Here is a 14,260-nt window from a genome sequence, read left to right on the forward strand (position 1 = left end):
GTCAGTGGGGAACGAGGGGCTGTGGGCTAACAAACATCCCCCTGCCTGCTGCACAGCCAGGGGCTTCTGCAGGGAGGGTCCTGCACCCTTAGTGATGGCTTCAGCTCACCTGCAGGTGCTGCAGACAAAGCACTTGGGGTGGTAGGTCCTCCCGAGGGCAGAAATGACCTCTCCAGTGATAAAGTCCCCACAGCTGTCACAACGAGTCCCATAGAGCTGCTGGTAGTCATGGGTGCAGATGTACTCCTGGTTCTTAAAGAAGAAGCCGGACTGGGCCAGGTCACAGCCGCACACTGCGGGAAGGGACACGCACCCGTCAGGGAGACCTCGGGCAGGTCCAGCCCTGGGGCTCGGCACAGATCTCAGCGGGTGAGGGCATCTCGGGTGGGTTCCGTGGCCACCAGGCTTGGGGGGGCCTTCCCGCAGCACCACAAGAGGTCAGTGTTGGGCTGCGGTGGGGCCAGGGCCGGGCAGCATCGGGATTCGCCAAGAACAAACAGCCCGGGAGGGGCCCTGGCATCCCAACCGGGACCCACGGCACCGAGATGCGGTTCAGCCCCTCCATTTGACACTCACGCGGTGTTGGGAAGCCGAAAACAAGATTGTAAAAGCGTTGGACATGCCCTAGGGACAAGCTAGGAAGAGGTCTCCGCTCCCTGGGGCATGGCCATCTTCATGATGAGCTCTAATGAAGTTGCACCCTAATAGGGACAGGTTCTGAGGCACCCTGGGGTTGGTGTTCTCACTGCTTGTTTTTTCCATGGATGTTCAGCCCAGCCTCACTTCCTTCCCTGCTGTGGGAACCGTAAGTGGTGCACAGCCCATTAGAGTAATCCAAGGAGATCGGGCAAGCCCTTAAGAGTCACTTCCCTCCTACACCTCCTTCATCCACAGAGAGAGCATAAAATCCTGAAAGGCACCTCAGGAGTGGCACAGGGACCATGTCCTGTGGCCTTTACACTATGGCCATTGCCTGTCCTTCGAGGTGATGGTGGAGGTGGGAACTGCAGAGCAACCGAGCACCCACTGCCACAGCTCATCTTGGCCTCTGCTTTACCCTTCCTCTCCCAGCACCCTTCTGTCTGTCCTTGCACATCCCAACTGCATCTGGGGACAGAGGGTACAGCAGCCACACCTCCCCAGGGCACAGCAGGGTCCATATGGGGTGGGATGCAGCTCCTCTGCCACTGAGCATCCCCTGGAAAAGCTGCACCCTATAGCTGCGGGCAAACAGCCAGGGGGGACAGGGCAAGCACCTGATGTTCTCCCAAAACAGCAAATAAAATTAAATAATAAAATAAAATAAAATAAATAAAATAAAATAAATCAAGGCAAGTCTGGGCCCCGTTGGCGGTGGGACCTGGAGCACACCTCCTGGGTCACACCAACCAGGTGCCAGGCTCCCAGGGACACTCCAGGGACAAGCCACAGGGCTGGTGTGGGAGCAGGCAACAGCCAACCGAGGTGGCAAGGGAGCTGTGAGGGAAGGTGAGACAGGAGGATTTCCTCTCATTATTTATTCCCTTTCACTTGGAAATCAGGCAGTGAGCACTGCCAAGCTCTCCCTTCGGCAACTGGGCCCTTTGAAGCCGAGGGCTGTCTGAGAGCTCTGTCTGGATGCTCAGCTCCTGAGTACTCCCGCAGGTCCAAGCTGGGAAAAGGCAGGGGGCTCGGCAAGCCACCCCTCCTCAAGATGTCGAGCCCCCCAGAACAACCCGAGGCCCTCCCAGAGATGGGGGGCTGCCCAAACCATAGGATAGGGCTGCAGCCCAGGAGAAGAGTCCCCTCTAGGCAAAGCCTGTGTTCACAGAGGAGGAGAAACAAAGCATGGCCAAGGGGACAGGGATTTATGCTCTGCTTAGCACAAGGCACTGGGAGCTTCGAAGGTGAGAAATCTTTTTAAAAACCCTGGTAATGGGATGTTTTACAACCTACAGAAGCAGCCACTGGACTGGATGCTTTGATAAGTGCTTAAGGACCCCTCCAGCATCAGCTCCAGGATGTTAGCTTTTACAGCTCTGCAGCTCTCCTGCTCAGGGAGGATTTGAGCAACCCTTCTCCTCTATTTCTGACAGCCCCCAGGGGCCACTGAACCCCAGCAGAATCCCATGGCACTTTTGTGGCACCCTGCACATGGGTGGCAGTGATCCATCACCCACTCACAGCCCTTTAAGGACCTGCTCTGGACATCTCCCACACCTCACTGCCTCTAAGCCAGGCTGGTGACACCTCCTCCTCCTCCTCCTCTTGATTTAAGGACAGGCAGGCAGATGAAGGATGCAGTGGCCTCCCCAAATCACAGATGGGTTGTAGGTATGTTTGGGACCAGCACAGTGTGGGCTGTTGGCATTCAGGCAGTACCCAGGACTCTCCCCTATGTTCCCCCTGCCTGCTCTAGCATCATGCATGGGTGTTCCTTGTCTTGTGCAATTACGTCCCTGCCAGCACTGCACTACATCCACCCCTGGGTTGTGGCCACATCTCAGTGGCCAGGTGGGTTTGTCCCCAGCCTTTTGCTTTCTGGATTGCAACTTGGCCACCAGCTCTGCAGGCAGCACTGTCCTACCTTGGCAGGTGAAGCAGCGGATGTGGAAGTGATTGCTCTGGACACGCACCACCTCTCCTTTGCAGGTGTCCCCGCAGCGGTAGCACTGGATCACAGTGGAGCTGCTCCCAGAGGTGTAGGGGTTTTGCTGGTAGGGAACTGTTGGCAGAAAGGAGGGAGGGAAAAGCAAGAGAGGGGAAGGGTCTGTTAGCATTCTGCACATGGACAGGCATCATGGCACTGACCTCAGCTGGGCAGCTACAAGAAGAGCCCTTGGGACACTATAACATAGCAGCCATCACTAACAGCAAAGGAGAGCTGAGACTGTGCCAGCACCCAGTGACTCTGACCTAGGTGCTCATCTCTGTCTGGATGCAGGATTTCCTTGTCCCCCTGTTTGCAGTGCAGTGCAAGTGCCTGGACACTGCTCCCTGCCCTCAATCAGATCACCTGCACCATCACCCCAAAGCCATGCAGAGCTCCCTAGATGCTCTCCTATCTCCTAAGCAGGTGCAGAAGGACAGTGCAGGGACCAGTGACCCACCAGCTCTGCTCCTCCAGGCCCTCAGGCAGTCCTGGCTTGCTGCTGATCTGCTCAGATACACTCCTACAAGCACAGATTTGGCAGCAGCATGGGAAGGAACTGTTGTTTTCTAGAGCTTCCACTTGTTTGGTTAGGGACTGGATGAAGAAGTCATTATTCAAGGAGCTTTCAAACATCACAGCAATTGAGTGTTTGGCCCTGGTGACACTCTCACCTCCTCAGTGAGGAGCAGCATCCCAGTCCTGCTGCTCCGTCCGGAGTAGCACTGCAGCACATGCACTCAACCAAACACCACAGGGGAGGACAACATGGGCAAGAGCCAACCTTCTCCTGCTACTGATGGTCCTGGGACTCATCTCTGCGCCTCATCCCCCTCCAGCAGCCCTGCAGACCTTGCCTCACACCCCAGGGGAAGAACCATACAGAGCAGGGTGCCTTTCTGCTGTCTCAGCACAACCCTCAAACAGACAGAAAACATTTTAAAGAGCATCTCCCTTTCCCTGCCCCACCCATGAGTGCATGGGCTGCTGGCAGGAGCTGGCTGACACCATCCTAATCACTGCAGGCAGGACCAACCAGCAAAAGACTTGTTAGCTGGAAGATTTCAGGGAGAGGGAGTTGCAATTTGGCAACTTGAGCAGTGAGCATTTCAATGGACCAGAGATTTTCTGACCCAGTGCTGAACTTCATTCTCAGGAACAAGAGAAGCAGACGATTGAAACCTAGTACATGAACTCCCTCCAGAGCTGGAAGGAAGGGACACAGGACAGAGGAGATCACTCATCAGAGAGTCTTCTCATTTGCCATGTGGCAGATCATGTAACAGAGCACAGAATCAGCCCATTATTGGCTTCAGAAGCAAAGAAAGAAGTCAAAATGACATTGAGACAGTTTCTCAGTAGAATCCCATCCCATGAGCCAAGTGCCCAGGGACACACTCCACAGACCTGCAGCACTGCTCAGCACTGGGAAATAGGCTGACCCTCTCTGATGGCTGCTCCATCCCCTGAGGACTGAAGCTGCCTTGCTAAATCTGACCAGAGGTCTGCAAGGAAAGCCAAGGTGCTTTCCTATGAGTGCCTCCCAACCCTCTGAAAAGCTTAGAAGTTTAGGCTCTAGAATGGACAGGGACTTCCAAGAGCTGCTGGTACTTCCCTCCTGATTGGGCTCATGCATGCCAAGACTTCCCAGAGATGTAAATCTCTTTGAACCCCCAAACATGATGATGAACACCTAAAAAAAAAAAAAGGGGAGCAGGGTACCTCTACCCATGCTTTAGCAGGGAGGTGCAAGCCCTGAGAATAGGGGTCCAGGACCTCCTGCAGTGGCTGTCACTGACTGCAGTGTGGGGGGACCCAGGCCCGACCCAGCAGGATCTCCTGAGGATGAGCCAGATGGGGCATCTCTTCTGTAGGGGGGGTCCACAGCAGAGCAAGAGTTACAGCACTGAAACTTCCTCCCACGCACCCTGATGCTCGCACCCTCTTCGAGAATGAAGAAGGAGCCAAGCCCTGGGACACAGCCATGGTAATCAACAAAGCTCAGAGAGAAAAGCAGGAGGGAGGTGGGGTGAAAGGCTGGGAATTAATCACTTTAACAAACACTAAAATAAAAAAAAAAAAAAAAAAGGAAGAAAAAAATACTCAGTATCAGAAAATGCAGACATCACTTGTTCCAAGCTTCTGGTCTCTAGGGGAAACTTCTTGGTGTCCATAGCAACACATTGCCAAGCCCCTGCATTAACAGGTCTGATGGGAGGGAAGGCAGTGGGAAAGAGTGGAGGATGGAAGAGATGCTTATAGCTGCATTACACCACTGGCAGAGATGAAACTGATACAGTCACTCCTATTTGTGCCCACAGAGATGCGTCAGGACCCGGCTTAGGGCACCATCGTCCTCCTGCCTGCCAGCTTTGTTCAAGCCCTAAGCCAAAAGCTCCCTGATTTGTGATTAACCTCCAGCCCATGCTGGAATTTTTCTCTGGGAACATTAATGCATTGTTTTGCCAGGGCTGTGCTTGTTTTCCAGCAGGCAGCTGCCCGCCTCATGGCCTCACACAGGAAGTATTACACATCACAACACCTCTGAGCAGAGGGACAGCTGAACAGGGCAAAGCTCATTACACCAAAATAATCCAGTAATAACCTAAGTAGCATTAGTGGCTGCACAGGCCAAGGTACAGCAGTCAGGGTGAGGGGGTGGGAGCTGCCCCAGGAATGCCCTAATCTCTCCCCAGTTTGCTCCAGCTTCTGCCAGTACAGTGGGAAATTCAGCTGGCTTTGCTCAGGGATTAATTAATTTATGCTCTACAACACAGCACAAAAGGCTGCCCAGGGCTGGGCTCCTCCAGGGCTGCCACCATGCCTGGGGGAGCGCTTGATTTGTGGGGCCAGAGGAGCTGCTGTGGCCATGGCTGGGCAGGGAGCTGCTCCGGGGCTGCGTGGGCACTCCACAGATTTCCCACTGATCCAGATTAAGGTGGCACCTCCGGTCAGGGATCGGTGCCCTGCGCAGTTTCACAGACAGCAGCAGCCATACGCAAGCAAGGGAGGTTGTGACCCGGTGGGTGGAGAGAGAATGTCCCCACACAACACCCCAGGCTGTATAGAGGAGCTTTGTCCTCGAGGAGGGCAGAGCGAGCTTGCCCAAGCCCCGCTGCAGCGAGCGAGCTGCAGGTTCCCCATCCACATCCCCGGCAATTCCCCTCCTTCCTCCCAAAGCACCCACCTTCCGTTGCAGGAGGGTCAACAACCTTGTTTGCCTTCCTGTCCTCTTCCTGCACGGTGTCCCAAGCCCTCCACCGAGGAGCAGCTGAACCCTTGCACTGCCTCTAAAGGCTTTGGGCCCTTCGGGAGGGGCAGACAGAAACTGAATTCCCCCTAGGACGGGTGATGCAGATAATAGGGCACAGCCCCCCAGGGCAGGCTCAGGGCTGAGAGGCTGACACAAAGCAAGCTCTAACAGCTTCTGGGGACCGACGGACGGACGGACCGACGGACCGACCTACACCCCCCCACGCCCCCCCCCATACCCCAGCAGCAACCCAGAACCAAGCTCCCAGGAACACAAGGTGCAAGAACAGGGCACACAGGGTCATTTATAAAGATCCACCCATCATCCCTTCCTGGGATCAGATTGGGTCTTGCTGGTTTCCCACCTATCTCCCTCTCCCAGCCCTCCAGGAAGGTCAATTAAGTAGAAGCTACGGGTGTTGGGGTTTGCACCATTAGCAACAGGTAAATGAAAGCTCCCACCCAGCTCGGCAAGCCCGCCCCGATGCCGTGTTTGCTATTAGCATGTTTATCAGACAGCCTCTCCGCAGGGGCATGGGGAAGGCTGGTTTAATTAATTACCAGTAATTAATACTTGCACAGTGCTCAGAGAGCCACAGGTGAAGGGGACCAAGCATTCACCCTGTGATTAATTACGAGAGGCGGTGCTATCCTGGGAAGCTGGGGGTCGGCACATGCAGCGAGGGGCGAGCGGGTGTCACCATGGGGCTGGCTCCAGGGGGGGATACGGCTTCCGCGGGGAGGGCGAGGGGAGCTGGGCACCCCAACCCCGGGCATTCCCAGCGCCCTCCTGTCCGATGCCCTGGCACTAGGTGAAGGCGAGGAGGGGGCTGGGAGCACGGCAGGGGCGAGGGAGGAGGCTCAGGAAGAGGAAGCCCAACCCCGCCAGAGCGCTGGCCCCGGAGGTGTCGAGGCGATGACTGGCCAGAAAGGAATTTTTCTGGAAGTGCAGGAGGCTGAGGGAGAGGCTGGGGTGAAGCACCAGTGATGGGACGTGATGTGCTGGGCTGGGGGCGGAGTGCGAGGGGATGTAAAAGAAACCCCCGCTGGGATGCAGGGAGGGAGAGGGGGAACTCCAGGAGCCTGCATCCCAAATGCTTTTGCCTCGCTGGAAAGCAGCCCCGCCGGCCGATCCGAGCCCTGTGGGACGTGAGGGGGAGGATTTCCCCTCCAGGCAGGAGCCGTGCTGTGTCCCCAGGGTGGCTGGAGAGGAAGGGTGGGAGCTCCAGCAGCCGTGGAGTATGGGTTTCTCATCAGTAGCGAGGCTGAGAGCTCCTGCCTGATGTCTCACAGTGGCCAAAGAGCTCAGCCATAGCCATAAAAACACCTCGGGGAGGAAGGGAAAGACAAGCTCAGAGTCAAATGATGCTGATGCAGAGCTGTCTCTGCCCCCCCATTCCTTGGGAATGAGCCTGCTCCAGCTCCTGGCCGGGGAGGCGAGGGTGGGGAAAGGTGCTGGAGCCTGTCAGCAGGAGATGGCCGGGGGGACACCCTGGTATGGCAGTCCTGGTGGCCCAGCTGGAGGATCTGCTGAATTACCCCTAAAATAGAGGAAGGGGGCAGCAACTGGGGGGTTCAGATCCAGTGAGCAGTGCAGCACCTGCTGTGACACCTGTGTGGCCATCTTGGCTCAGGCAGCTGCCCCCTGCTCTCCATCCAGCTCCTGAGGACAAAAGTCATCTTGATCAAGAAGAAAACTATGTATTTAACTTTGGTCAAAATATTCTCTCTTCTGATCTTTCCCCTAAGTAAAATCCAGAAGTATCACACAATTCCTCACTTGATATTAAGTTTTTAAGGCTGGAGCAGCCAGGTGCTCCCAGTAAAGGAATGGGACACTGGCAGGTACCATGGATCTCCTGTTGGGATGGTTTGAGCCTGGAAGGACGCTGCTTCTCCCAGTGTTTGCATGGCATTCACTGATGTCCCCACATATGCAGTGCAGGATGGGGCTATGATGGGCACCACCAGGGAGCATGGGCTGGGAGCAATGGGGAACACCTGCTTTTCATGGATCAGGCACAAGAGTATTCCCAAGCTATCAGAAAACAGCCCCGTTGGTCTGTACAGGGAGTTGTGCAGGCAGGATCACAAACCTCCAGCATGATCACACCACCCTCTCCTCTCCCAGGTCCCAGGCAGAGCCATCTGTGGCTTAAAACCTCCACTGTGTCACAGTTCTTCATCTAGCTCTAGGCTTCCTTAATTAAATCACAGTCAATTATTGCTTCCACCTGCGTCACGCTATCCCCTTGTCCCCCACCCCCTTCACTCCTGCACCGTGTCACCTCCCTTGGTGGGACACTGGAGGGAGTGGGCAGATCCAGCATCTCCTGCTCTGCTCCTCAAGCTCCCAGCACTGTGCTGGCTGGGAAGCAAAGCAACTACTGCTGGGGGGTTCCCCAGAGCTCCTGTCAGCTGGAGCTGGGAGAAGGCAGCTGTGACTCTCCCTGTCACACAGACTTGAGTGGTGGCTGGACAGGGATGCAGGGAGGTGCCCAAATGGGTGCCAAAGCCTCGTGCTAAGAGCAAGGTCATGGCAGGACCATGTGCTAAGGTGTGAGTAGGTCTGTGGCAAGAGACACACTGTTACTGCTCCAAAATGAAAGAGGAGGGGAGTAAAAAACACAGTTGGAAAAGGCAAAGGGGAAACAGAAAGAGGGATGGAGAGACAGAAAGTGGATAGACAAAAAAAAAAAAAAAAAAAAAAAAAAAAAAAAAAAAAAAAAAGCAGTGAATATTGAGGGCCCTGCTTGCACAGCAGAGTTAATTTCTGGCTGTGTTCATGGAAATTATTCTCCAAACACGAGTGCTGAGGAAGCCTGTGATTGTCTCTGCACTGACCCGGCTGCCGGCAGTGCCTGTGCCTGCCTGCAGGATGTTTACATCCCCAGCAGGGCTGTAATGGGCTGGGGAAACCCACAGACCCTACTGCCCGCCGAACCAGGTTTTACCTCTTCCCCTGCATAAATCTGCAGCCCCCTGGGTACTCCCCTGCCAGCAAGGCCACGGGCTGTGCCGGGAGAGGGGTCCCAGGATGTCCCCGGTTTGCTGAAAGCACCGAGTTCTGCAATCTGACAGCTGCAGGGAAATTTGAAGACCACAGTGCAGAGCAGGATAGCAACAGAAAGCCTTGTGTAGCGCTCCCAAGCTTCTCCAGCTATTCCCTGGGTCACCCAGAACTGGAAAGGCAAGGAGCATGCTATCCCAGCTCAGCCAGGGAGCAGCATGGGGAGGTAGCCAGCCTGTGCAAAGCATCCTCACAGTGACTGTCACACTCAGAGCAGTGAGAGGCTGGGAGAACAGCTGAGCATCCCTGTGCATGGGAGCTCAGGAGGCACACAGCTTGGGAGGGGGCTGGAGTGAGGGAGGAGGTCTTGGGGGTGTAATGCAGGAGGGTAACACGTGTTAGGAGGAGTTTAATGTGTGCTGTTGAACACAGATGCTTGTAACTCCGTTGTGGTCATGTCTCTGCCCTTCATGTGGGCTGCTTTCCTCACATCTCCAAGTGCTGCCAGGGTCTTTTCTTCCCAGACAATACTTGTACAGCTTGTCATGGCAACAGGATCTCCTTGAACTGCAACTGCAGCTGGGATTCGTGGTGCTAGCATGTTTGCCTGGCTGCAGACATCACAGCAGCTGCTCCCAGCAGAGCCCTGGGTCCACAGACCCTCAAGCAACTGGGTGCAAGCAGGACCCCAGAGGGAGAGCAGCAGTCTAATAAGGACCTAATAAGGTGGATCCCTAATAAGGGCAGCCTCCCTCTGCCAGATTCCCTCCATCTGGGATGCAACTGGCTTCCAGGGATTTTTTTCCAATGATTAAGAGAGCACCATGCAGTTGCTTCCATTTCATCTCCTCCAAGAAGTATCTGTAGGATGCTCAGCCCCCCTGGGCTGGGACAGCTGCTCCCTACCTCACACACAGCCCCACAGCAGTGATTTGCAGGAGGAGCTGAGTGCTGTGGGAGGAGTGAGGGTGTTGATCCAGCAGCCCCCTCCCACGGGCAGGGTCCCTTTTGGGTACAGTCCGTAGAGCTGCAGGCAAAATCCTCCCAGGTGCTGCCTGCCTCCTGCCAGCACCAGGCTTCCTTCAGGAGCCTTATTCAACAAGTAATATTGCTCCTCTTATCCTAACATGCTGTATCCCACCCAGAGCACCCATCGTACCAGAACAGCAGGATGCATCCCAGAACTGACACCAAGTGCCATAACAACCCCACAGGTCAGAGATGAGGAACTCAGCCCCTCTGGTTGCTCAGAGATCCCCCAGCCCCTGGTGTAGCAATCTGCTCACTGAAGGCTGGAGTCCCTGCAGCTGCCTGTGTTATCTTAGAGTTTCTCCAGTCTCCCAAGCCAGGCACTGTATTCCCACTGCATGTGGGGCTGGAGATGTAGTACTCAACAGGGAATTGCAGGCTCCAGGAGCTGCAATAGATCTCCAAAAGGTACAGCTTTAATTTCACAGGAACTATTTAATTCCTCTTTCCTATTATCCCTGAGAATATCTTAGCAGTTCTGGGTGTCTTGGGGAGAGGAAGAGAAAGGATGGATCGCATTTTAATTAATATTGGTTGAAATGCATGGCTGCCCAGGACAGGAGCTGTGCTGAGCCTGGAAGAGGGGGTTATGCCAAAGAGGAGAGGATGGCATGGCAGTTCCCAGCTGCTGGAGGGCTGGTGCTGGGTCCTGTCTTGGGAAAGCTCCAGCAGGAGAGCTGGGAGCAGCCCCCTCTGCCCCCTTTCCAGGCAGGAGAAGCCCCCCTCTGCCCTGCACCAGGCAGCTGCTTTCCTCTTTCCTCTTAAAATATATATTAAAATAAATAATAAAAAAACATTAAAATAATGCTTTCCTCCTTCCTCTTAAAATATATATTAAAATAAATAATATAAAAATAGTAAAATAATGTTTTTGAGAACATTAGCAAGCCACAGCCCAGAAGCTCAAGCCCTTCTCTGACACAAGGTCAACCTCCTGAAGGAGTCCCAGCACAGCCCAGTAAGGGGCAGCCACCCTGATAATGAAGCTGGGGAGTAGCAGCTGTCCACATGGCCAGCACCCAGAGGTGGCTGTGAGGCTCTTGGGACTGCTGTGGTCCTCACTGGGTGCCCTACTGAACACAAGCTCTGGCAGCCAAACATGCCTTTGGGCTGAGCAGGGCTCAACTCCCCAGCATTTGGCTATCCAGACCCACTGCAGTGGTCCAAAGCCCCCACTGCCTCTGGGGCTAGAAGAGAGGTGCTTCCCTCAGCACATGGGATACACCCCTCCATCCATCCCCTCATAGCTACCAAAAGACTCATGCTGCCAGGTCCAGGGTGTCTCCTACCCCTTTCAAGAGCAGCCTTGCCAGGAAAGCACATAGGTTTTGCTCAGGTATCAAGTGCAGCAGGGGTGCAGGGGACCACATCAGAGCTGCTCTGGCCCCAGGAGCAACACAGCAGGACCAGATCCCAGCTCCACTGAGAGCTTCTCATAGCCAGAGTCAGGTGCCTGCATAAGACAATTTCACCCCAAACTTGGTGTCTTTGGTGCCACCAGCCAGTCTTGACAGGATGTGCAGGGCTGACAAGGGCTCGGTTCAGACACCCCAGAGCACCCTGCAGCTCTCAGGGTCAGGAGCTCAGGTGCCACCCAAGGGTCTGGGAGCCAGCCAAGCAGTGCAGAGCCAGCAGCTGGGCAGGGCATGATGGTGGCACAAGCTGCTGTGGGGCTGGGCAGCTGTGTGAGGGTGGCCAGGAGAGCAGGAAACTATCGATTTGCTTTGCTTTCCAGAAAAATGGAGGGAAACATTCTCTTTCTCCCACATGGGGAAAGAGGAGGGGAGAGGCAAATGTGTGTGACCTGAAGGAGAAGATGGAAGATGCAGACAGCAAACGGGCATCCCTGGGGTCCAAATCCAGAGCACGTGCACTGCCCAGGGCTCCTCTCTCTCCCCCTCACCCCAGCAGGGAACAGCAGAGGTGTCCCCACCACCACCCCAGGGGACACACACTTGGATGCCCCCAGAAGATGCCTGCACGCACACCCCTCAGCTCTTCACTTGCAAGGCTGTTAAGATGCTGGATCCAGGCCCAGAAAGCCAGAACAGGTCTGTCTTGAGGAATTGCTTCTCACTTCTGAGGGTCAGCTACAATTCAGGAGGTCTGAGGAAGCAACAAGGAACAGCCACAAAGCTCAGGGTGATGGAGAGATGCAGTAGGCACCAGGGGGTTGGGGGAGGAGGGGGGAGGGAACAGCCTTTTGGGACATTGCAGCACCTGCCAGGAGAGGCAAGATGAGGCTCCATGCCACTGCACAAACCCCATCCTTTTACACACAAAACCAGTGACAACTTGGCCAGAAGCACAGCAAGAGCCAACAAACACACTCCTGCCCTCTCACCCAGGCACACATCCCTCTCCAGCATCCCAGACACCCACAGGCATCCCTTGCCACACTGGGGCTGCTCCAACTGCACCCTTTGCCCATGGTCCCAGCAGCCACTGCTTCCCCAGCAGATGTGCAGCATTCTCTGGGATCAGCATTTGGGACTGCAGAAAGGTTTATTTGAGGCAGGAGAGGAGGGATCCTTGCTGAGAGGCTGAAGATGGGATTTCATCCTTACATCTGGTTCAGCTTAAAAACCTTGCCTGAGCTGCTATAGATACAACTAAATTGTTTATGAGCAGGGGGTGTGAGGCTGGTGAGTGCATCCAGCACACGTATACACTGAACATCTATGGCTCAAGCTCTGCCTGGGTCCCACAGCACAGCTGTGGTGGGGATTACCTTGGGACAGGGATCTGGGGGAGCACAAACCCACCCAAGCAGCCAGAGAGACACATGGCTGCTCTTGGAGGCCCTCTGTGGATCCCAGGTGCAGAAGGACCACCAAAGGCCACGTTCTCTGGAGGAGACCATGCTGCAACATACAGCCAAAACCTTGGTGGCAGCAGCCTCCCTCTGCCCCTGGGACCCTGCCATCCCCATGGGGTGACACACAGCCTCAGTCCTGAATCTCCAGTGCAATGGGATGCTGCAGAGCGAACAGCAAATATGAAAGCCTTCTCCACATCCTCTCCTCTACTGCATCCATCCCCCCATCCCCTGACACCCTTCTCCATCATATGGCCACTGCATCCCACCTATCCTCTGGGTGTGAGAGCTGCCACCTCCAGCAGGGACATGGCAGGAGCTTCAGACCACCTGGATCCCCCCAGCCTCCTCATCCCCACTGCTGCCCTTGGCTCTCCTGCACAGTCCAGGGTAATGCTGGCCAGGGAAAGGACCTGCAGGGTGGTCTCCAGTGGTATTCAGGTGCTGGCCAGAGCCTGTGTCCTCCCCCAGATTTTATTCATGAGGCATGACAAGTGGGTGAGGCACAGACACAGCCAAGCAGCTCCCTCAGCAGTTCTGGACAGCCAGAAGGCAGAAGGCAAGCACCTCAGTAGGGGCTGGACTCAGCCCCAGCCCACATGTGGCTATTTTCTGCTCTAACCAAGCTGGACAGTTTGGGGGGATCCATAGATGCAGGTGTACTCAGGTCCTAGAGTCAAGGGGTGCCAGATGTGTGTGGGTAGAAATTACTGAGCTCAAGGTCCTGGCCAAAAGATGGAAACAATTAGCTTGTCATTTTGCAGAAGCCAAATTTTCTGCTAAATAGAGGCTGTGTTCAATGCTGGGAGGCGATATGTGCTGTGTGGGAACACAGCAAGCCCCGGGGACTCTCCCCTGCCCACTGCTGCCATCCAAAGAGGCAGCAGCCTGGATGAGCTTTAGGCAGAGGAATCTGTCCCACTCCATGGAAAAAAACCAAAACAAGACAACAACTAAAACCCCAAAACTCAACAGGGTTTTCTGAGGAAGTAAGAAGGGCAAAGAAACTGTCAGATGGTCTGAGACACAGTGACATCCCCCATTGGGCCTCATAGGGGGCTGTGGATGGAGTCAGTGCCAGGGTGTCCAGGACAGGAGCTGACACAATGGAAACATTCAGGCTGGATCCTCCCATGCACCCGAATGTGCTGGAGACAGGCAGGACAGAGAGGAGCTTATTTCTGCCTGATGCATGGGGAGATTTTTCTGTTTGCTGCTGCTGTGTTTGGTATTTGCAGCTTCCTGAATGGAAATGCTTTTCCCCTTTAACCTCCACCCACAAGCCCAATGGATTTTGTTGCAGTTTTGAAAACATATGGTGCATACATCAAACCCATGAAGGCTGCTATATTTAACATATTACAAAGCCAGCCAGGAGCCAGCATTTTTTAACTAGGCCAGTGTCTGAGTATGAAAAATGGGGGGGATTTAGGATTTTCTATACCAGATCAGAGAAACAACCCTGTTCGATGAGACAGAGGTAGGTTGGCAACCAGCCACCTTGCAGACTGTTGCTAACATG

General features: G+C 54.8%; 1 protein-coding gene across 8 annotated transcripts in view; it reads right to left on the bottom strand.

Moving 5' to 3' along the window:
* ABLIM3 (actin binding LIM protein family member 3) overlaps positions 1 to 14,260 on the bottom strand; it is a 47,942-nt gene that overhangs the window by 17,188 nt on the left and 16,494 nt on the right. For 7 of the 8 annotated variants that reach the window (XR_003988129.1, XM_030459279.1, XM_030459278.1 and 4 more), the window contains exons 1-3: positions 6,518 to 6,593; positions 2,567 to 2,704; positions 110 to 293 (exon numbers count right to left, since the gene is read on the bottom strand). Coding sequence is in view for 7 of the 8 variants with exons in the window: in XM_030459279.1 (XP_030315139.1) it covers positions 110 to 293; positions 2,567 to 2,704; positions 6,518 to 6,557 (362 nt within the window). In the remaining variant the exon portion in view is untranslated. Of the gene's footprint in view, positions 1 to 109; positions 294 to 2,566; positions 2,705 to 6,517; positions 6,594 to 14,260 lie in introns of those variants that run through there. The other variant, XM_030459276.1, reaches the window with a different exon arrangement.

This window comes from Calypte anna, chromosome 13 (genome assembly GCF_003957555.1).
Source record: "Calypte anna isolate BGI_N300 chromosome 13, bCalAnn1_v1.p, whole genome shotgun sequence".
In the NCBI taxonomy this organism is placed as follows: domain Eukaryota; kingdom Metazoa; phylum Chordata; class Aves; order Apodiformes; family Trochilidae; genus Calypte; species Calypte anna.